Here is a 22,092-nt window from a genome sequence, read left to right on the forward strand (position 1 = left end):
AATTTCCCTGTAATAAATTCAAGACTTACGTTTTAATTTCAATTCTTTCCTGAACACTTTGGGAACATCATGCCCAAATTTTTCATCAGACCAGTGTTTCCAAGCTTCTTAAATACAAGAATGGTCTCATCCAATCTATTTGACAACTTTGCCCGAAAAGTTCCTTCCATTTTTTTTTCTTTGACTTGATAACTACACAGAGATGATGAATTAACTCCAATTGACGTTTGATGTAATTAATACTATGATGTGTTAATCGTCCCTGGTCTAGAGTTTGGAGCAATTCAATTTGTTGAAGAAATCTCGACGAGCATTCTCATTTTCGTGGAAAGGGAAAAAAACTTACATTATAATTGACATGTTTGTGAACTTGAAAGAAAATGCAGGCAAAAAATCACTTTATCATCTAAAATGTTTTTAATGTTGTAATGTGATCTAACCCTGTAATCGTCCCCTAAATTGATTTAAAATGTGCTCGTTTAGATCAAATTTGCCAGTTCGGTCCAAATTCTGTTAAAAACTGTGGAATATTGATGAATAACTAACTTCTTTTATGTGCACAAGTTGATTATCCCTAACTTTAGAGTCTGTTGTCGAAACTTTGAGATATAGAATAAACAAACAATAAATATGGCATGTTGCTAGTTTTGAGCGAATCACTTGGTGTTTAAAAATTCTTTGATATCCATTTACTTGTATAACTTGCTTGAACCATAGAGTTTAAGACACGCTCAGTGTCATGAACCACTTTTTTTCCCCTCAATTGTCAGATTTAGATTTTGAATTCTAAATCTAATAGCGAACAATACTTTAAGAGTGCTCTTCTAGTCTCAGTGATTGTCATGAGCGATATAAAAAGAGCTATAGATGAAAATAATGAAAAATACTTGTGCAATCTTAGAGATTAAGATTGAAATCTAGCTACATAGTATTTTTGTCAACTATAGGATAAAAGGGCAATTGTTTCTCAAAAGAATCAGCTTAAAATTGAGATAATTTCAGAAACCTCCCTTGAGGTTTTCCCTAATCACACCTACTACCCCTCAATTTTTTGAAATTACACATAGCACCCTTAGAATAATAGCCTTTGTAACATGTCAATCCTTTTATGTAAAAATAGTATTAAAAATGTATTTAGGAGAGGGACTATAATATTCTTTCAATTTTGTCCTTTTGCAAGTTGATTTTCAAATTTTAGAAGATGAAGATAAAAACAAATAGGACTATAGTATTTACTTAGAAATTGAGGACGTATAACTGTGATAACTGCTACATTGTATAATGTGAGACAAAAAGGAAATAAGATTTTTATTTGAGTACTATTTTTAACCATTTTTTCAAAAAATTTTGTTTTGATAATTGAATACCATTGTAGGCACATTTAATATGCATTTTTTTTCACAATTTCAGGTACATCCCAGCTTTTTCCTTCACTAAATGAATGATTTTGGCCTATTTTTCCCTCATCTCTTCCCAATTAAACCAGATAACAAGAAAAATTGGAGTTAAAAAAAAGATATATTTTCTAAATTTAGATTGTCTGAGTACCTCAAAACCCATCTTTGGTTGTTTATGCACAAAAATGTGTGCGATTTTATGGAATTCATGTTATTTTCTTTTTACATAATCTAACTTGTTTTTTTTTCCTTTTGATTGCCTTTTCTTGCATAAAAGATATGAAAAGGGTGGAAAAAGAATCGACTTGTTTTTATTTTCATATTCTAAATTTAAAAAATCAACTTGCAAAAGGGAAAAATTGAAAGAATATTATAGTCTCTCTCCTAAATACATATTTTAATACTATTTTTACATAATGGAGCTCACATATTACAAAGGTTGTTATTCTAAGGGTGCTACGTGTGATTTCAGAAACTTGGGAGGCCGTTACGTATGATTAGGGGAAAACCTCAAGGGTGGTTTGTGATATTATCCCCTTTAAATTAACTCTGGTTCAAAATTAGAGATAAAATGTTGTAGGTCTTTGAAAGAACTATATAACCGACGAAAGATGACATTTAATACACCAAGAATTAATTAATTTCTACAGAAAGGCTCTTGTACATAGCTCTCTGTATATATTGAGATCAACTTGAAACGCTAGAGCAGTTTTCATGAAAAAGCAAGATGAGTTATGCTGCAAAGAACCACCTCATCATCTCCTTGCTTATTCTGGCATTTTACATTGTTCAAACACAACATGCAAATGCTTTATTTGAGAAATATAAAGTTGTTATCCGCAGTGGCTTCAATCCAGAAGGGCCTGGTGATTTAACCATTAATTGTTTCTCCGGAGATGATTTTTTCGGAGATCACATTCTCAAAAGTGGACAAGAGTTTTACTGGAATTTCAGGATGTATTTTCTTGATCTTACTGAGTATCGTTGTGACTTTACATATAATCATCATCTGGTAAGGAAATTTAAAGTTTTCGACAGTGGCATAGCCCAACTTCTCGATTGGCCAAAAATTCAGGGCAGGTATGTAGTATTTTGGTACGTGAAAGAGGATGGGTTTTACCAGGGGGATGACTATCCCAGTCTTGCACGAGAACATTTACTCTTTAGTACCCCCGAAAGATGGACGACTAACACTAAAACCACGGGATAGAGAGAGAGAGGAAAAATAAAAGATGAAGAGCTTCTCTTTCGTGATATCTGTTTAGGATACTGTCTGCTGGCACAACCTAATGAAATATAAGGAAATAACATTAATTTTCTTGTTCTTTGTGATTTTTGAATGAATTTCTGTAATTTTCTTTTGCTTCTTTACGTTGATAACTAGTTAATTATATAAAGTGTATACACGGTTAGTGTATATAAGAATAAGATTAACGTACACATACTCTCTCTCTCTCTCTCTGTGTACATAGGGGTGTCAACGGGTCGGATTTGGATACGGGTTTGGGTTGAAAAATAATTCCGATACCCAGATTCAGGTCTAAATTCTGAATTCGCACCTGTTTACTCTAACAAAAAAAGGGTCGGACACGGAATATACAATTCTAACTCGGACCTGAACAATATATTGATAATTATAAAATATAAATATTTCTAAATACATTCTTTTACCAAATTAACAATTTAGTAATGACTTTGTAGATTGATTTATGGTTAGTTTTGGATTGACTATTGCGAGTTATTTCTAATTTAAATTTGTAATTTGATTTGTTTAAGTTTGGATATTGGATTTATGATTGATTTTGAATTTAATTTTGGAATATTAAAATTTGGACCTTTTTTCCAGGTAGACCCGGATCCGACCCGTATAATGCACAATGAATTGTTCTACAGGACTTATTTTTTTACCAACTAAAATGAAAGTTATTGCGAGAATCTTCATACTTTTTTGTTTTTTTGCCTATAGCTTTTACTTGAGCCCCTAATTTTTTTTTTCTTTTGTCCAATTTCTTCTTTTCATCAGCATTCACTCCACTGGGAAACTTATGAATTTAAGTTTTAGAATTTTGCACTGCGAGCCATCTATCAATGTGGAGTTTTACCCTATTGACAGAATAAAGATGTGATTAGATTTCAAATTGCTAGGTAATTAAATTACAAATATTTCAGAAAGGGAAGCAGGTGCTACAAGAAGAACAGGATGATATATAATAACCGAAAACATCAATCAAATTGTTAAAAAAAAAAAAAGGAAAACTTTCTCTCTTTTTTACATGCTTAGTCCTTATAGTTTCATATATTTATATCTCAATCATCATTTCTTACAAGAAATGCATCCATTTGATCCTTATACATCCATCCTTTTTTTTTTATAGCCTATAGTACACTAGAAAAGAAAAGAATAGAAATATTCCTTCTAGATATGTATACACAAAAGATTGTGGTGACTTTTGCAGTAAATGCTCAATCGTGGGCAGTGTCTTGACTTGATCTTGGTACTACTATCTGACACGATTTACATTTATGAGTTCTCATTCTCTGATTTGTCATAAGGAAAGTTAATTATCAATTTTCAATGAAGGAATATACTCTGCATTGCATGGGGACAAAGCAGGTTGAATGAGTGTGAGATTCAAGATACAAGGAATTGCAACAACTAATGTAGCAAAAAGCCAGAAAAGGTATAAGATCTTAAGCTTCTGAAATTTACAGTGCAGTTAACCTTTTACAAGATGGAAATGTAATCTGGGAATTTAAGACATACTCAAATTGAAATGTGAAAGGGCCATGGCTATATATATATATATATATATATATATATATATATAAGGGAATCCGCAATCACTACTTCTTGAGAGTATGTAGTAGTCAAATTGGTGTATTACCCAACCATGCCCCTATTGCCATAGCCGTAGATATAGAAATTTTGAGAATACGCTTTAATGGCTAATGGTTAACGATGGCTCTTATATATGGGTATGGGCAGATGGCTACATTTATTTCTGTACATAAAGATGTATAACATTTTTTACAAGGTTAGTTAGGTTCATACTAATCTCAATAAATCTGTAGATTTAGGTAACTAGATATACAACGTCCAAAACCCCAAATAATTACTGCAATCCATTAACTATTATAAATGGAAGTTAATTATCAATTCTGAAGCCAACAATTCCCCCAAGCAAAATGAGCTACACCATGACAAAAACAAGCCTTCTCCCCATGCTGCTCATTCTCTCATTTTACTTTCTTCAAGGACATGGTTTGCTTGACAGATACACTGTCAAGGTATTCAGCGGCCTTCCCCCAGACAAATCCCCCGTTTTCGTCCATTGCCAATCCAGCGATGATGATCTTGGATTTCGCGAACTGGGACCTCAAGGAGAGTTCTCCTGGTCCTTCAAGCAGAATTTCTTCGAGACCACCCTGTACGATTGCCGCTTCCAATTTGGTAGCGACATCCTTGAATTTGATGTCTTTAACAAGCATCTGGCCAAGCAGATATGTGGAAGGGATAACATATGTTTTTGGGCAAATTACATTTTAGCCCCTTGTGGTTTTCGCAAAAATCACATAACCCCCCCATCGTTCAAAAAGCTATACATAAACCCCCTGTGGTTTGGGTTGAACTGGCAAATAGACGGAAAGCACCCACCGTAACGATTCGTGGGCAAAATGTCCAAATTACCCTAATATAAATTGATAGGTTGCAATTCATTCACTTATTTTATTATTAATTTCCCCTATTACTTGACCTGATGTGAATTAATTATTAGATTCTACTCACTTTTCGTAATTTACATTTATTTCAGGGAGTAGAACGAAAATATAATAACAGGTGCTAATTTGGCAGGAAAAGAGTCCAGATGATAGAACTTATTCTAGGGGCATTTTTGGAACAACAAACGTGAGCCCTTGTTGGGCAAATTGGGCCGAAGTCTTCACTTTCCTGCACAGGAGCCGCCGCAAGGAGTATTCCTTTATATAGGAAAATTACGCAGGAAAAAGGGAGCTTCTTCTTCTGGTGCGGCGGACGCCGCACAGGAGCAATAGGCTAATTGGAATAGGAGTTGCGCAGAGGAAGAGCAGTGACTCTCTTCTTAGTTTCTTTTGTCCTTTAGCTTAGTTTCTTTTGACTTTTCTTTCTTTTTAGCTTTTAGTAGTTCCTTGTCTTCCTTCGAATGTTAGCCAAGAGTATAAGCAATCAATCAACTCCTGTAGCTTACTTTTCTTATTGATTTGAGCGAATTGAATTTGCCTAATTCATGGATACGAAGGTCGCAGCTATTGCCGCAATTTCTGGTGGGTTTAGTTCATCAAACATGAACTAATTTCACCACTCTAGTCAAGAACAACGGGGGATTTGGTTCTACTAAATTTGTGAGATCGAATTAGTTTTTATTTATTTCCATTATTCACTGGTATTTGTCTATCTTTTGCTTTATGTTCATATGGTTGTTTTATTATTCGATTATCCAGGGCCCGGATTCTAGATTAATTCAATAACCTGAAGCCAATTAGGATAGTTAAATCCGTAATTGTTTAATTATTCTAAACTGGTGGCAACTGGCATGATTGGGTTTGTGTCAGGGGGATAGACAGGCTAACTTAAAGAGACCCTCGTAGCGTGTTGATTGGTTAGAATTAGGCTCTTCTAATTATTCATGCAATTAGGGAATTGAACTTCTATGGTCGTACCTAGGGTTATTTCCTGATTAGAGAAATAGTCAACGGTCGTACCTTGGCTATCGACAAATTGAGGAAGAGTTGGTTGTTTATCGCGTGTATGACAACTATAACTAATTTATCAGATAGTAACTGGAATAATCCTTGCATCTGTGATCGAATTAAGTGAACCATCTCCGAAGTTGTCTCTTGGCTAGAGTTCGTCCATTATTATTTTTATTGTGATAATTAGTTATTTGAGTTGTAGTTATTTTATTTTATTTATTCCAAGTAATTTAGTTACTCTCATTTTCCAAAACCCCCCATACTTTGGACTCTAAAAGAAACGAATTATCCCCAGTCCCTGTGGATTCGACCCTACTCACCGCTATATACAAAATCTGTATTTTTCTAGAGTAGGTATTTATTATTGCACAGGTTCGGCACCTGTCAATTTTTGGCGCCGTTGCCGGGGACTGGCGCTAGTTATTTGTTTCTTTTTAAGTTCATCTTGTTTTCATTTTTTTTTATATAGTTTATGGCTGCTAGCATTCCATATTTTGATGATAGACCGGACTTTGTTCCTGAATGGGGTTATGAGACTCATGTTTTTCCTAATGATCAATGGGCTGTTGCAAATTGTGGAACTTATTTTGACTCAGGTTATTCAACTGACACATGCCCCGCATTTCAAGACAATCTAAGTGCTCCAATTGATACTTTCGGAGATTTTCCACCCCAATATCAAATGCAGTATGACCCTTATTCAAACGGGTATGATCAAGGATGGTGGGATAATTCCAGTTTTGATTATGCGACCGGGCCAATGGATTTTCAACAGCAAGAGTCTCAACAACCATCGTCCTTGCCCGGGTACCAGCAGCAATACCAACCCCGACCACCTCCGCCCCCTCAATCTGGTTCATCTACGGAGGAGATGCTGAACCAAATGATGACAACCATGGCGCAAAATCAGCAAAGGACGGAGGCAGCTATTATGCAAAATCAGCAAAAGACGGACTCCGAAATGCAGGACATAAGGAATCAGATAGGTCAATTGGCCACCAGAATGAACCGTTTGGAGTCCCAGAACCAAGGGAAGCTGCCATCTCTACCGGAGTTGAATCCGAAGAACGTGAGCGCAATGACCCTAAGGAGTGGGAAAGAGATTCAAGGGCCTGAGCCTGTGATCCCTAAGGACAAGGATGAGGAGATGCAAGAATGTCAAAATGAGAAATCTACAGTTGCAGTTGAAAAAGAAGCCGAAAATGAAGAAATGGAACCCCAACCGCAACCCATTGAAGTGAAAGAATCCAGTGAAGAATCATCAAATGTGGTGACACCACCTCCACTCCCTAACCCGCATTTTCTTAACTCTTATTCCATGATTTCTGTTAAGGAGATTGATTTTGTTATACCGGAAGTTTTTGAGTCTCATGGCAGAAATAAGTTAAGAGTAGCTATGGTCAAATATCCTGAACCGTTGAGTGCTCTTGATGGAGGGGTGGAGGAAAAATTGAGATCACTGCTTGATTATTTGGCACCATCAACTAATCCATGGAAAACCGTAGCTCGTGTGCTCAAAGATTACTCCATCTATGAGGGTTATCAGGACTATGTAGAGGATGAAGCAATGAGACGAGCCACAAGATTTTATCCTCCATGAAAAATGACGGAAAGCACCCACCGTAACGATTCGTGGGCAAAATGTCCAAATTACCCTAATATAAATACAAAAAGGAAGCAGATGAGTCAGATTCTTCCTTGTTCTGTCTTTGTCGTGAGAAAAGGAGAGAAAAACATGACCACCGAATGAAGGAGAGAAATTTAACCCACAAAGATCTACCATTGAAGACCAAAAAGTAGCTGTGAAAGAGGATCACGAAAGCTGTTGTTGCATCTGGTAAGTTTTTTGACATCATTTTAGCATATAAGATGCACTTGCATGGTTTTTGAACAGAAACTATCAGGCATTGGAAAGTTAATAAATCAGTGATTATTTTGCTTAAGCGTTGATTAATTTAAAATTTTGCTGCTTTGGGACAATCTGTATTATCATATTTAAGCATAGAATATTTTATCGACTAGAATTGAATTTATGCATTAAGATTAGGGTAAAGAAAATTGCATTCGGGAGTAAAGAAAATCCCGCCTGCATAATAACGTTGAAACCCGCAAGCGGGATTCTGTGTTTTTTCTATTTCAAGGTTAGCTCGCATGCGGGTTAATGTTATATTTGAGCGCGAGAAGAAAAAATTGGTAATTAGGCTCTTTGGGAATTATAAGTAAATATTTAAATTAATGGCAGTTTTATTACACCAATATTATTGTATTATCATTATTATGATTATTGTATTATTTCTTATGCAAATATAACATTTAATTATTTAAATTTGATTTTATTTTTACAATTTATAAAATTTTTATCACTTATATAATATTTTTAAAACCCTAATACATCTAAATTTGATTTTATTTTTCAAATTTATAAGATTTTTATTTTAAAAAATGGGATATGGATAAGATATCCGGTTGGTTCGATTTGCATAGGTGCATATGAGAATATCCGAATACTCTTTAAACCCGCATGCGGGTTTAAGGAGATTATGGCAACTCTCTGACACACTAGTTACCCGTCCAACTTGTGTGTAACTAAAATATATTTAAATAATATATTTCATATTTTTGTTATTTAGAGTTTAACAAAACATTAATATTGGGTAGATTTGAGGGATATGCATAATTTTGCATATTTGTAGGAATATTAGAAAATGGAAAATTTGGGTAAATTCCCAAATTTTGGAGGTAAGGTGCAATCCAAGAACTAAAACAGTCATTTATAAAACCTTAACAGTCATTTATAAAATAGTCATTTCTAAAACCTTATCATCACTGCCTCACCAGTTGAACGAAAATTGCAGGTTTGTTCAGCTTCTATCTTCACGGCATTTCTTCTTATTTTTCTTTCGTTCTCTATCTTGGGTTCCTTCACCAACTTTCAGTGCAAAGTCAGCAACAAAGTATTTCGGAAGATGGAAAGAGATGAGGAGCACCCATCTAGGCTTTATTGGGTACGTCAAATTGGTCAGGGGTAATATGGGTATGTTTCCTACTGCTACCAGAAGAACAGGCGCGTTTTGCCCACGAATCGTTACGGTGGGTGCTTTCCGTCTATTTGCCAGTTCAACCCAAACCACAGGGGGTTTATGTATAGCTTTTTGAACGATGGGGGGGTTATGTGGTTTTTTCGAAAACCACAGGGGGCTAAAATGTAATTTTCCCTATGTTTTTGGTATGTAAAGGTGGATGGTATCTACTGGGCTAAAGACTCTAATTTGAATGATATTTACTTGTACAAAAGCTGGCAATGATTGTCAACTTCTTCTGCACCTTTTTTAGTAGTGCAATAAAAAAAAAAAATTAAACATTGATCTATCCTAGATTTAGTCGGAATTTGACTTGTGGTATTTTATTTTCCAGTACTCTTTTTTTTTTTGTCGGACACGATAGACCTACACTACTCTATATTAGGGGGAGAGGAACTTGAAGAGATCCAAGGACAACCCATAGGGGACTAAACCATCACCGCCCCAACAGCTGATGACATTCCAGGAAAGTCTGGATTCTTGGAATATAGGCAAAGGAATTTGATCTCTTGACTTATACCAAGTAGAACTTTAAAATTCTCTTGGTGGCTAACTACTCTTAGAGTCGTTGGTTTGTAGTACCACTACTCTGGGAGCTTTGTTTTCCGGTACTTACTTTGCCAAATTTGTAGCATTTGAAAAGAAAATAATCTGTATACTTATGGGTGTAAATCCTCTAGGATTCGATTTTTTTTAAGCAATTTTCCAAGCATTTTGTAAATAGTGGGACTATCAAATTCATGCAAATAATAGCTGTGATAATTAAGATTTCTCAACGTTACTACCTATCAGTGAGCATTTTTAATGAGGAGATTTATATTTAAAGAGAGAAATAAGGGAAAACTATCGAAATGGTCCCTCGCATTTGTCAATTTTCCTGTCTTAATGCCTTATATAAAAGATTATGCAATTTAGTATTTTAAGTATTCAGAATGTTGCAGCTGGGCAAAGTGTCCCATTTCAAATCCTCATTGGCTTGCACTCATGTGGTAGCAATGATACAAAATTTCTTTTAGATTGACTACAAGTATTATATCGAGGACCTTAAACTTTTTAAAAACTTCTTTTAGTCATTATAAAATTTCAAAATTGTTGTAAAAAAGTCCTTGATATAATATAGTATAATGCCCCATTTCCATAATTTTTGCCTTGCAGAGTTTTAATTACCGCATTTGTTAAGACTTGCAGAGTATTAGTTTTTAATGATTACAATTGCCCCCAACTCTCATAACTTCTTGACTCCACCAAGGCCATTATTGTAAAAGATTTTCAATATTAGCGAGTCTAAATTCATGTTACATAAATAAAAAGAGGGTTTCAAATTAAAGAAATTCTAATTGTCATGCATTCAAATTTGTTAATCTAACAATAATTGTCTCCAAGACCCCCCGTTTAATTAAACATTAACCCAGTAACCATGATGTTTCTCGTTTAACTCCCAAATCTTCCCCTTTTTTCATTTTCCGTATAAGATATGGAGTTTCTCTTTAGAGAAAAAAGAAATATCAATATTTTTATGTTAACCGCATTGGAAGTATTATTCCAAATGAAAGGATGTGCACTTTACATACTTGGATATTTTATTTATTAACAATAGCATATCGCTTAAATATGGGGAGAATAAGAGAAATGCTGTGAGAGAGAGAGAGAGAGAGCGAGAGAGAGAGAGAGAAGAAATAGAGGGAAAAGTGAAAAATGATTTTAAATAAATTATCGAGGATAATTTTATTTTTTAACATGAATTCAGAGGTAAATTAGGTATAAAATTCTTGAAGGGGACAAAGTACAACTAGAATTATAGTTCATGGGGTTCAATTGCAATTGGCAACTTCTAAGTAATTATGTAATTCCCCAAACTCTTGCCTTTGACCTTGATCAAATATCAAGGGGACAAAAATTCTTAAGAAACAACATTAAGAGACAAAGCACAAATCACCCCAATGTTAAAGGGCTTTATTGCAAATTTGCCATTAATCCAATTTTACAATTAGTATTCACCAAGAATTCATATGTAATACTAGGGCTGTCAACGGGCCGGAATTCATTATTCCGGACCCGGATCCGATCCGTTTACCCGACTGGTCTTTTATTCTATGTTCCGGATCCGGATCCGGCGGGTCCCGAATCCGGGTCGGGTCTACCCGAACAAATTTAGCAAAATTTATAATTTCTAATAAAAATGAGAAAAAAATATATTTGTAAACTAATTTCTAACTAATGCAAAGAAAAAACCAAATAAGAAAAGAAATCAAATTGACTTTATTCAAATACATTACCCTAATCAAATTATATTGATAAATATATATTTTTTAAATTATTAATTCATTTATATCCGGATTCGGGTCTAATACGGGTCGGAATACTATATTTCGTATCTGACCTGTTTTTTTATTTAACAAAACGGATCCGGAATTAAATCCCTACCCATACCCGTAATAATTTCACGGATCCGGTCCGGATCCGGGTCTAGACCCGACCCGTTGACAGGCCTATGTAATGCAATTAGTGGTCGACCCCTTCCTTTTTCTTATTTTTTGTTTTTCCCATTTCAACAGTGAAAATTCTCAACTCTGTCCTTCCAATTATTTTTCATCATTTGGTATTCTGAGAAGGGCCCACTTGCTTGAAATACTCTCTTCTTCACTGGTATTCGCTCGTCCTTGATCCTTCTTCGCTTTGGGTTTAGGGTTTATGTTTAATTCATGGCGACGTCGTTGAAGACCATCTCCGCCGGTCTCAGAGCCTCCGGCCGCCGGGCACCTTGTTGGGCTCCTCCTGCTTTATCTCTTACACCCGCCGCAGCAAATGAAAGAGCAATTGCCATTCCTCAAGGGTATTATTACTCTAACCTTCGTTCTACTTTCTTTGCATCTGTAAAGGCTAGCTACTTAGGCCATCCCTAATTTCCTTTTCTTATTTTTTTCCTTAATTTATGGTCTTAATTTGGAACTGATTGTTGAAATGGTTTTGATTGTTTCTCGGTGCAAGGGAAATTTAATGAGCAAGAGTTTGACTTTATCGTTTTTTTTAAACCTTTTTTTGTTAATATTTATATGCAGGGATGATATGATACACAGGAAATGAGTCGTATAAATTCTTTGAGGCCTTGACTAACCAAATTTATGTTTCTTGACTTCACTGGACATGTTTGTTTTGGTCCAGAGACCTTCATTTGATTGATTTTCAGTGGATATTTTGTTCCATATGGTTGTGACAGGTTTTTGATCATCAAAAGTTACTGATATACTATATTTTTAATAGCGTGTGCACCTTAAATTTTCGGCTACTTGAAGTCCAAGTGCTTCCCATTATTTAACATGTTGAGGTTTAGGTGTTGTTCTCTTGATAGGATGTGTAAATGATGCTATAAACATTTTAATTGAATTAATTTATGGCCAACCTTTTTCTGTTTGTGGTTCTGTGTAAGTTTTCTGTAAGCATACTTGTATGCTAGCTTTCTGAGTCAAAATGTGTGTCTTCTGTCTTTGGCACGAGGACTTTTATGTATTAGGTCATATCCAGCTAACTGTGGATGTATTTTTCCGAGTTCTAGATGAGCAGCCAATTTTGCATCATTGGAATCATGTATCTGTTGAGGCATTATTCTGGTATGTTTCTTTTCAGAACATGATGCACTGATTACATTACTCTAATCCTAAACCTGTTTTAAGGATCAGACCAGAAAGAAGTTCCTGTTTAGATATGGGGAGCTGCCCTCTAAGTAGATAACATTGTGCAGAGCGATAAGATAATTATGAGTACATGGAAAGGAAGTACAATGTCAGAATTTCTCTGAGTTATGTTTCTCTTGCTGTTGATGTGCATGTAAACATAATGCCAAACCACTGGAATTTGGAATTGAAACAAGCTTTTGAATTTGGTTGCAGCCTCTGCAGAGCATGATTTGAATTTAATTTGTTATTTCTCAGTATGTTAGCACACTTAGCTGCTAAGATATTGTAATAATGTTGTATCTTTTTAGCATTAGTAGTTATGCTAATTCAGTTTTGAGCTTCATGACTTGGTTATTCTCCTTAGACCACATCATTGAATTGAAAAATTAAGTGTTTTTAAAGAGACGTGCTTTATGTTTTGGCAGGTTAGCTCGGAAAGTAGTTGAAGGTGATGTAGCTTACATTACCAAAATGGATCCTGAAGTGTTGAAAAGAACTGATAGCATTTGTTCTTTAGAAAGTTCTAAAGCTATAGGATCCAACCTTAATGAATTGCGTTCAAACTCTGCTCCAGTTCTTTTATCCATGAAATTTCTGCGTTCATTCAGCACTGCTCGTGATGATGATAGTCGTCGGCCTCAACATTCGAATGCTTCAAATGCCTCTACTTCTCAACCCAACAACAACTACAATCATATTCCAGAACCCATACCAAACAGACCTTTAAGAGGAGAGAGGAGACCCACTTACCCGTCTGCTCGACAACAAAATGAACAGCACAGTCCATTTAGATTTAGTAATAATGAAAATCTACAGAGGGAGAAGCGTAGCCTTGAAGATTCTGATTTCCTTGAAAAGTTCAGGCTTGGCTTTGATCGGAAGAAAGGGGAGAATCCCAATCCTAAGCAATCCCCCGATTACAATGAGAGAGGAGGAGACAAGTCTGAGCAAGCTGCTGCTGAGTCACCTCCTCAGTCTCAGCCACCTGAAGACGCAGATGAGATATTCAGGAAGATGAAGGAGACTGGGCTGATTCCCAATGCTGTGGCGATGCTTGATGGGCTTTGCAAAGATGGCCTTGTTCAAGAGGCAATGAAACTTTTTGGACTAATGCGCGAGAAAGGTACAATCCCAGAAGTGGTTATTTACACTGCTGTGGTCGAGGGCTTTTGCAAGGCCCAGAAACTTGATGATGCTGTGAGGATTTTCAGAAAAATGCAGAACAATGGGATCACACCAAATGCTTTCAGTTATGGTGTCTTGATTCAGGGCCTGTACAGGGGAAAGAGATTGGACGATGCCAGGGACTTCTGCCTTGAGATGTTGGAAAATGGGCATTCCCCAAACCTTGCGACTTTTGCTGGTTTGGTGGATGGATTTTGTAGGGAAAAGGGTTTGGAAGAGGCGCAGACCATGATAAGTACTTTGAGGCAGAAGGGCTTCTTCCTTGATGAAAAAGCTACTAGGGAATATTTGGAAAAGAAAGGTCCATTCTTGCCTTTGGTATGGGAGGCCATCTTGGGCAGGAAACCTCCCCAGAGGTCATCATTTTTTAGTTAGGTTCCATTTTCTTGTGGACATCTGCTTTCAGAAGAATAATCCTTCCTTTTAGTTCCGTCCTTGGCAGCTCATATATTCTCTTTTTGGCATCTCGACTACATTAGGCCTTAATTTTCATTTTCTGGCAGCCAAAATTTGTTCTGTTTCCTTTTATCTGGGAATCTTTGGCAAGTGATATCAACATCGAAATAGTTGGCTTTCCAATATGTGATTCATGCCAAGAATGTTGTTGAATATAGGGCAGTGGTGGCTCATTATCCATTGCGAAGCTTGAATTCAGATTTTACTGTTGTTTGATAAGGTAACTTTTAGATCGCATAGGAGGAGGTTTAGCCTGCAGAAGTTTCGGTGAGGCATTCAGCAGGGCAGTAATCTCTCCCCATATGAGCTGTGTCCAAATTGATGTAATGGAGGAAGGGCTAGTTGATTAAGCAGGTATACTCACATGGTTAGTGATTGGGTTTATAAGGGAGGAATGCAGATTTTAACTCATCTATTAGATATGCTAGTCCCGTGGACGACTTCTTAACGTGGGAGTCGGCAGTACTGTATATAAGAGTTGATTCTTCCTGGGACGAACGACTGCATGAGCTTCGCAGCACTTTCCTTGGAAGCATGGGAATGAAAGTTTTGCGATAGGCCAGTTTGTGTCTACTCTCTCTGTCTTGGCAGATAGGATTGTTCACCTTTGAAATGAATAACAATAACCCCTTTTTCCTCTCCTTTAGTTTTGGAGATCAGTGGGTAACTTTCCCAAGGAATATTGCCAACCCAATTATGAGGCTATTAGAAACAAAGCTAGGAACATCAAAGTGCAATTGGTCCGCCAATCCCTGGTTTTCAACATTAATGCTCAAGGAAAAGCCTTGGCTTTGTGCCTGGCGGAATGTTACCCATCAATCAAATTCATTTGATTTTGTTACAATCTAGTGTTCGAGTTACTCTTCTTAGTCATTAAAATCATAATATTTTTCTCAATGTATATATTAGCGTGTCTAGATCATGGTTGCTAGGATCGTGATTCAGATCATACGATTCGACAATTGATATCATGACCAATGATCCAGATAGTAAGTAGATAGTAAGTAGGATCAAAATTTGACATTATTTAGTAAGATCGATAGAATAGTGATTCAGAATGTAAGATTTTACGATCCTATGATTTTATTGTTCTCAAAAAATTATGTAAGAATTTTAGTATTTTGATCATATTTTTGTGTAGAAAACTTGAAATTGAGGGTCATTTGTTGTGTTGAAAACTGAATTCAGAGGGTTTTAAAATCCATGTAAATACATCACCCTAATTCCTTACCTACAGACATTGGAGAATCTTCAAATTTGACCATATGTTTCACTACAGTGAAGAGATAGATCTTTGCTATAGGTTATCTCTTAGGCCTAGTGTTTGGTATGTGATAAATTGGCGTGGTTTAGAGTCATTAAAAATGAATTTACTACTTTTGCTATGTCTAGGCGGATAAGTGGGTAGGCTAAAAATTTGAACCCAAATGTTTTTTGGCATGAAATTCTATTCTGAAATTTTTTTTGATTATTTGTTTATTGTATACCAATTTTTCAATCAATAAAATTACATTTGAAACATTTCATTATATATATATAATATTTAATTATCCTCTTATATAAAAAAATGATGTAATAATCAATTAACAAATCATAATTAACTAAATGTATGGTGTTTAATTATTTTATTAATAAATATTTAGATGATTTATACACGTATAAAGTCAACTTTCTTAAGTATCTTATCCACTAATTGTACTTGGATTTAAAACAGGAAATAATAAGATTTTACTTTGATAAAATACATTTTGAATATATTACATATAGTCCCAAATACTTTATATCGCACAATTTCAACCTTAATTAACAATATCATCATTATATTGACTACACATGAATTACACTATCTGTTACTATATATGAATTGCAAGGTTAAAAATTATCAATATGACTATTGTTTACATATTTTAGTGTGATCTACCAACGGATCTTACAACAAAAAATGATCCTGATCTCGAAAACCTTAGTCTAGATACGTAATACTTAATTAAAATTAGGGTTAATTCCACTTTGTCCCCCCAAACTTTGGACGATTACCTACTTAAGTCCCTAAACTTTAAAATGGGACACTTAAGTCCCTAAATTTATAAATACCTCCCACTTAAGGAAAATTGTTAACAAATCATGAATGCCGTTGGTGGTCGAAATGACCCATTTTATGAGGGTTTAGAGATTAAAGTGTCCCTATTTATAAGTTCAGGGACTTAAGTGGGAGGTATTTATAAGTTTAAGGACTTAAGTGTCCCATTTTGAAGTTTAGGAACTTAAGTGGATAATCGTCCAAAGTTTGGGGGGACAAAGTGGAATTAACCCTTAAAATTAACTTGAATTTGATTTCTAAATTTTGTACATGTATTGTGTATCAAAAATCCATTTTATTAGCGTACACACTACCAAGAAAGATTAATCATTTTCTTTAACTCATTACTACAAACCTAAATTGATGATAAAGTTGGAATTTATGGGAGATTTTCCACTTTTGAGTAAACAAAATTGTAGTATCTAATTTTTTCCAAACGGAGGCTTTCTTCTCTCTCCTTTTTTTCCCCGGTGAAAATGCTCAAAAACTTGTGTGTTGTACCACATGCAAATATCGTTGTACGGCAGAATGGGGTTCATGAATCCACACATATCTGACGTGTCAGAGAGTCAGCAAAAACCGAAAGCCAATTTCTCCGTATAAAAACTCAACCTATACAGTGCCAATTTATACTCTCAACTCCTCAATTCTCAGCTAACCACAAAAAACCGGTAGGAAAGAAAAGGGGGAATAAATATTCGAAACCTTTCCTGAAAGGAGGAAGCAAATTTCGAAACCCTAGCCTTCTCTCTCTAGTTGCAGAAGAAGAAAAATGGTGTTCTACTTCAAAGCGAGACCTGAGGCTGGAGATTACACCATCTTCATGGGCCTCGATAAGTACGAGAACGAGGAGCTCATCAAATACGGCTTTCCTGAAGACGTTTGGTAATTCTCAAACCCTAGCTTTTTTCTAATTTAGGTAGGGTATATATTGCGTGAAATTTTAGATTTTTTTGTTTGTGTTTTTTGTTTGGATTTTGGAGTGTAAAATGGTGTTCTTGCTGATTTACGTGTTGTTTATTAGCATTTAATTCTGTTTTTTGAGATTGTATTGAGGTGAGAATTTTACTGCTCCGTTGAGTTTTTGGTTATTCGTGGAAAAGTACGCCTACTGGAAAATGTTGATTTAGATTAGTGGCTATTTAACTTTGTTCTGGAATTCTCGGACCTAAATTTAAAAGGATATTTTTACTAAATTGATGATTGGTTATATTTATGGGGTATTGCGCCTGTGCTTGTTAGTATTTGAAGAAGGATATGTAAATGCAAAAGGAGTTCGTCTAGACTGTAAAAAGGCCACCTTGATACATGAGACTCTTGTCAGCCTAGTGGTTTGAGAAAGTATTGGTGTATAGTGAAAGAAGGCAGTTCGATTTAATGGCTGAGAGGCAAACCTGAAGGAAAAGATTCTTGTTACATTCAGTTTGAGAAATTATGGCTTACAAAGAAAGAATCTTTACTGGGGATGTTCTGATAAAGAAAGAGTCTTTGGTGATTTTCTTTGAGATTGGAGCATCTTCTGGTAGAAGAAGTTGAATTTAGCTGCAAGAGGTGGATATGTGGACATACATGAGTGATAGAAATGAGTAGTAGTACTTGTGAAGAAGGAAACCATTGTATTGGTTCTTTATTTAACCACTTTAATGCTTTAAGCTGTTTGTTTCTCAACAATGTTACATTCAGGACAGTGTCTACTAGCAACTATTCTGTTACAATTTTAGAATGACATAGCCATGTGTTTTAGGAAATCATGAAATTGTAGGTAAGTTGATATGTTCTTAGGGTGGTAGGTGTAACTAGTAAGTGCAAGAACTTCCTTTCCTTTCATAATTTTATTAGACCTGTGAATCATGGTGTCATGCTATAGATTTCCCGAGGTATATATGTGCAAGGAGGTTATGTGCCGTTTGTTTCAGTGCATTGTTTTTCATACCTGTTTGCAACTAATTGAAAACTTGAAGTTGCCTTGCAGGTTCCATGTGGATAAAATGTCATCCGCCCATGTCTATCTGAGATTGCATAAGGGCCAAACATTTGATGATATACCAGAAGGCGTACTGGAAGATTGTGCACAATTAGTCAAAGCAAATTCCATCCAAGGTAAATTCTTATTTTCCTGTTCTGTACTGTTTCGAAGAGAAACTCTTTTTGTTTAATGGAATTAGTCTTCAGCTTCGAAAGCTGGTGAAATATATTTTGCCCTGGTTCTTGAGGAATAAATGAGAAAGTGTAATGTATAAAAATTTAATCGAATGGGTAGAAAATATGGAGACATCTCCATTTTTTGATCTCTTATTCAATCATAATTAGCCTGACATTGTCTTGTGGCAGGAAATAAGGTGAACAATATTGATGTTGTTTATACTCCATGGCATAATCTTAAAAAAACTGCCTCCATGGACGTTGGCCAAGTTGGTTTTCACAACTCAAAAATGGTGAGTATATTATTTTTAAATAGCTGGAGTATGATTCTCATTGTGCCTTGTGCTTCAGGATATGAAGTTCCATTCTCCGTTGATGGTGGACAAAAAATTTACCTATATCTGATCTTGGTTCTCCTTTAGGTTCGTACCGTCAAGGTGGAGAAACGAATAAATGAGATAGTTAATAGATTAAACCGGACAAAGGTGGAAAGGAAACCTGATTTGAAAGGTATGACTAGCAATTCTCCTTTAAGATATGTTCTGCTACACCAAACTGTTGTTCTTGTCTATATGCCTTTCTCATTTGGTTCTTTGCATCATGCTTTTGTTTTGTCTTTCTTCAGCTGAGCGAGAAGCAGTTAATGCAGTAGAAAGAGCTGAAAGGAAAAATCAGCTGAGGGAAAAAGTAAGTTGTATAGCTTTTTTCTTTTTTTTTTGGGGGCGGGAACAAAATATTGTGATTCACGTCATAGATTACTAGGGTGATGCAGCATAAATTATAAAGGAGATATGGACATTTTGCATCTAGTGCGAGGATAAAAGATGACAGTAATTGCATTTTCAAGAGAAAGTTTATGTTCTGTTCATTTTTCTTGCTTGCTTGCTCTACTATCTTCTGCTCTTTATCTTTATGATTGGCTGCTATGTAGATTTGTGGTTCTTTTGTTGCATCATCTCAGTATCATGCGGGCTTAGATGTTGTTGGTCTGAAGTGGTTTTGGTGTACTTTTGAAATATTAGGCTTCAAATATTACTCGGTACTCCAATTAGGAGAAGCAAGACTACATTGATCATGTGTATTATTTAGTAGACATTATGTGTGTGGCACATCTTCGATTTTTATGTACGAGTCTCAGTTCTACCTGATAGTTCCTCATATGCAGTTAAGCATTGTGCATCTTTTGCAATACTATGTTCCATGCTCTAAGCAACATGATTTTGCAGAAACGACGTGAGGAAATGGAGAGGCTTGAAAAGGACAGACAGGCAGATTTAAGGAGCTATAAGAATTTGATGGTAGCGGATAAGATGACATCTAATAAAGATATCGCATCAGGCCACAAGACCCTTCAGGAGTTGGAAGAGGACTTCATGTGATTTGTGAATGATTCAATGAATGATTCAATTTTTCTCCATTCTCCAAAATGCCAAAATTATCCATCAGTTCTTGGGGAGTGGTGGTTGAGGTGGTGGTGTTTGCCGGCAGGGATGATTTTATGTTGTGAAGCAATTTAACATAAATAAGCTCGTTGTGCAATGGGATTGTGTCTTCAGTGTGCCTCTTACACGCTGGTTGTGAAATGAGATTCGATCTCAGAGCGCGAGCTTATCTTGTATTGGTAGCTTGTGTACTTGGAAATTGTGATAATGACGAAAAACAGTGTCTTATACGTGTCTGCAGATGATGGGTGATTCTCTCTCTCTCTCTCGTACACATTGTTTAGAGCCTGCATTTATACATGTCGGATGGGTGCATTCTGAGTTAGGATACAAGGATTCACGATACAGGAGGGTTTTTGCCGTATGTAGAGGATACACGCTCCATGAATTTTATGTTAAACATGGCAGTTGCTTGTGGATATGTCAATCTTGCATAAAGATGGTGTAATGCCAGACACACAAAGTTTAGCATTGCTCATAATTTCACATTAGGAATACCGTGCGTTTGAAGCTTTGAACTGGCTCTGTCGCCTTTGAGTTTTTGTCCCTATAAAAATCCGTTCCTGTCGGGATGCAAGTACGACGTGCTAAATTTGTATGGAAAATGGTTCGCCACTTCTTGGGCCAAAAATCAAGTTGTACTTCTCATGTACATTGGTCATCGGATTACAGCGCAAGACTTCAACTTAATCGGGCTTGGTTATAGAGCAAGCTTGATACCCTAAAATCGTTTTTTTTTCAACACAGGGAATACCTCAACTTTGTCAGACTAATCTTCTTGCACCTGTGCATTCCGCCTTCCAAGAATACACAAGCGGTAGAAAGGTGATTTGAACACACGATTTTGGGACCTAATTAGGCTACTCCGAAACCATCCGAACCAATCCCAAGGGGCCTCTAAAATCGTTTTATTGTTAGAAATTATTTACTGTTGTTAGTTAGTCATATTTGTTTGTTTTGTTTTATCTAATTAGTGAAGTTAGTGGAATTAGTGGAGTTAATGGAGTTAGTGGAGTAGTTAGTGGAATAAGTGGAGTAACTAATGGAGTTATTGAGATAGTTAGTGGAGTTAGTGGGATAGTTAATGAAGTTGTTTTGAATTCTGTAAATAGAGCAATTTGATATTATGCGTTAAGTCAGTTTTACAAAGAAATAAACTCTTGTCCTTTAATTCTCTTATTATTTTTCTCAATAATTGTAACAGTTAGAACAAGTTTTCAGTACAAAATGGGGAAATCATCCCACTGAAGAACCCTTGTGATTAAGTTGAACCCAACAGGCACGGTTGGGAGAGTTTTTTGGTTATGGGATAGAATGAGCGGTCTGGAACATCACCCCGTGGTCGCGAATCGAATGTGTAGAATCAGCAAATCCCTTTGCCTCGAGTTCACTCCAAACTATGACCGCCTGCCAAGAGGCGCACTATTGAACTTGTAGAAACACTCACGCTTTTCATTTAGACTCGTGACTTGGATACAAGCATAATGTTCAACTTTTAACCATAGCACCTTTTAGTGTTTTTTTTGCCCTTTTTGTTTTGGGTCAAAAGCATCAGAAATTACATTGAACTAAACTCAGTATTTACTAGTGTAACGAGGTAAAGACCTCCAAATGACCCACTATGTAAATTAACCACAAAGGTAAGATGCCTTTCAACAGATTCTTGAGTTGGTTTTTAGATAAAAAGAATAGATTCTAATTATTGTTTCTTTTACTAAAAGGTGAAAAAAAATAAAAAAGAGATAAGTGTTTGGATACAAAAAAAAGAAAATTTAATTATTATTTGCTTGTATCACAAACATATTTTCCAACAACTTTATTATATTTTCAATTATCTTTTTAACATATATTTTACATCATAAAAATTGTTATAATAATTATTTCATGTAATATTTCAAATAATAT

General features: G+C 35.6%; 2 protein-coding genes across 4 annotated transcripts; both read left to right on the forward strand.

Moving 5' to 3' along the window:
• Positions 1–11,774: 11,774 nt before the first annotated feature.
• LOC113781744 (pentatricopeptide repeat-containing protein At4g38150) lies at positions 11,775–15,383 on the forward strand. Of its 3 annotated transcripts, XM_027327734.1 has the most exons (3): positions 11,921–12,041; positions 12,762–12,816; positions 13,308–15,383. In XM_027327734.1, the coding sequence occupies exons 1-3, from the start codon at positions 12,014–12,016 to the stop codon at positions 14,440–14,442; spliced, it is 1,218 nt and encodes a 405-aa protein (XP_027183535.1). In that variant the 5' UTR covers positions 11,921–12,013; the 3' UTR covers positions 14,443–15,383. The 3 variants fall into 3 exon arrangements, with proteins under 3 accessions (XP_027183534.1, XP_027183535.1, XP_027183533.1); XM_027327733.1 differs by lacking the exon at positions 12,762–12,816 and having other exon boundaries at positions 11,775–12,041; XM_027327732.1 differs by lacking the exon at positions 11,921–12,041 and having other exon boundaries at positions 12,066–12,816.
• Positions 15,384–17,213: 1,830 nt separating this feature from the next.
• Positions 17,214–20,432, forward strand: LOC113779647 (coiled-coil domain-containing protein 25). Its single transcript, XM_027325312.1, has 6 exons — positions 17,214–17,488; positions 18,576–18,703; positions 18,935–19,038; positions 19,168–19,255; positions 19,371–19,432; positions 19,972–20,432. The coding sequence occupies exons 1-6, from the start codon at positions 17,376–17,378 to the stop codon at positions 20,122–20,124; spliced, it is 648 nt and encodes a 215-aa protein (XP_027181113.1). The 5' UTR covers positions 17,214–17,375; the 3' UTR covers positions 20,125–20,432.
• The last annotated feature ends 1,660 nt before the right edge of the window (positions 20,433–22,092 follow it).

The sequence above is a fragment of the Coffea eugenioides genome, chromosome 8 (genome assembly GCF_003713205.1).
Source record: "Coffea eugenioides isolate CCC68of chromosome 8, Ceug_1.0, whole genome shotgun sequence".
In the NCBI taxonomy this organism is placed as follows: Eukaryota; Viridiplantae; Streptophyta; class Magnoliopsida; order Gentianales; family Rubiaceae; genus Coffea; species Coffea eugenioides.

Coding starts and splice junctions, on each gene's coding strand:
- LOC113779647 (XM_027325312.1), top strand. CDS start 17,376: ATGGTGTTCTACTTCAAAGCGAGACCTGAGGCTGGAGATTACACCATC. Junction 19,039..19,167: donor GTTTTCACAACTCAAAAATG/GTGAGTATATTA, acceptor GTTCTCCTTTAG/GTTCGTACCGTCAAGGTGGA. Junction 19,256..19,370: donor AAGGAAACCTGATTTGAAAG/GTATGACTAGCA, acceptor GTCTTTCTTCAG/CTGAGCGAGAAGCAGTTAAT.
- LOC113781744 (XM_027327732.1), top strand. CDS start 12,677: ATGTGTGTCTTCTGTCTTTGGCACGAGGACTTTTATGTATTAGGTCAT. Junction 12,817..13,307: donor TCTGTTGAGGCATTATTCTG/GTATGTTTCTTT, acceptor ATGTTTTGGCAG/GTTAGCTCGGAAAGTAGTTG.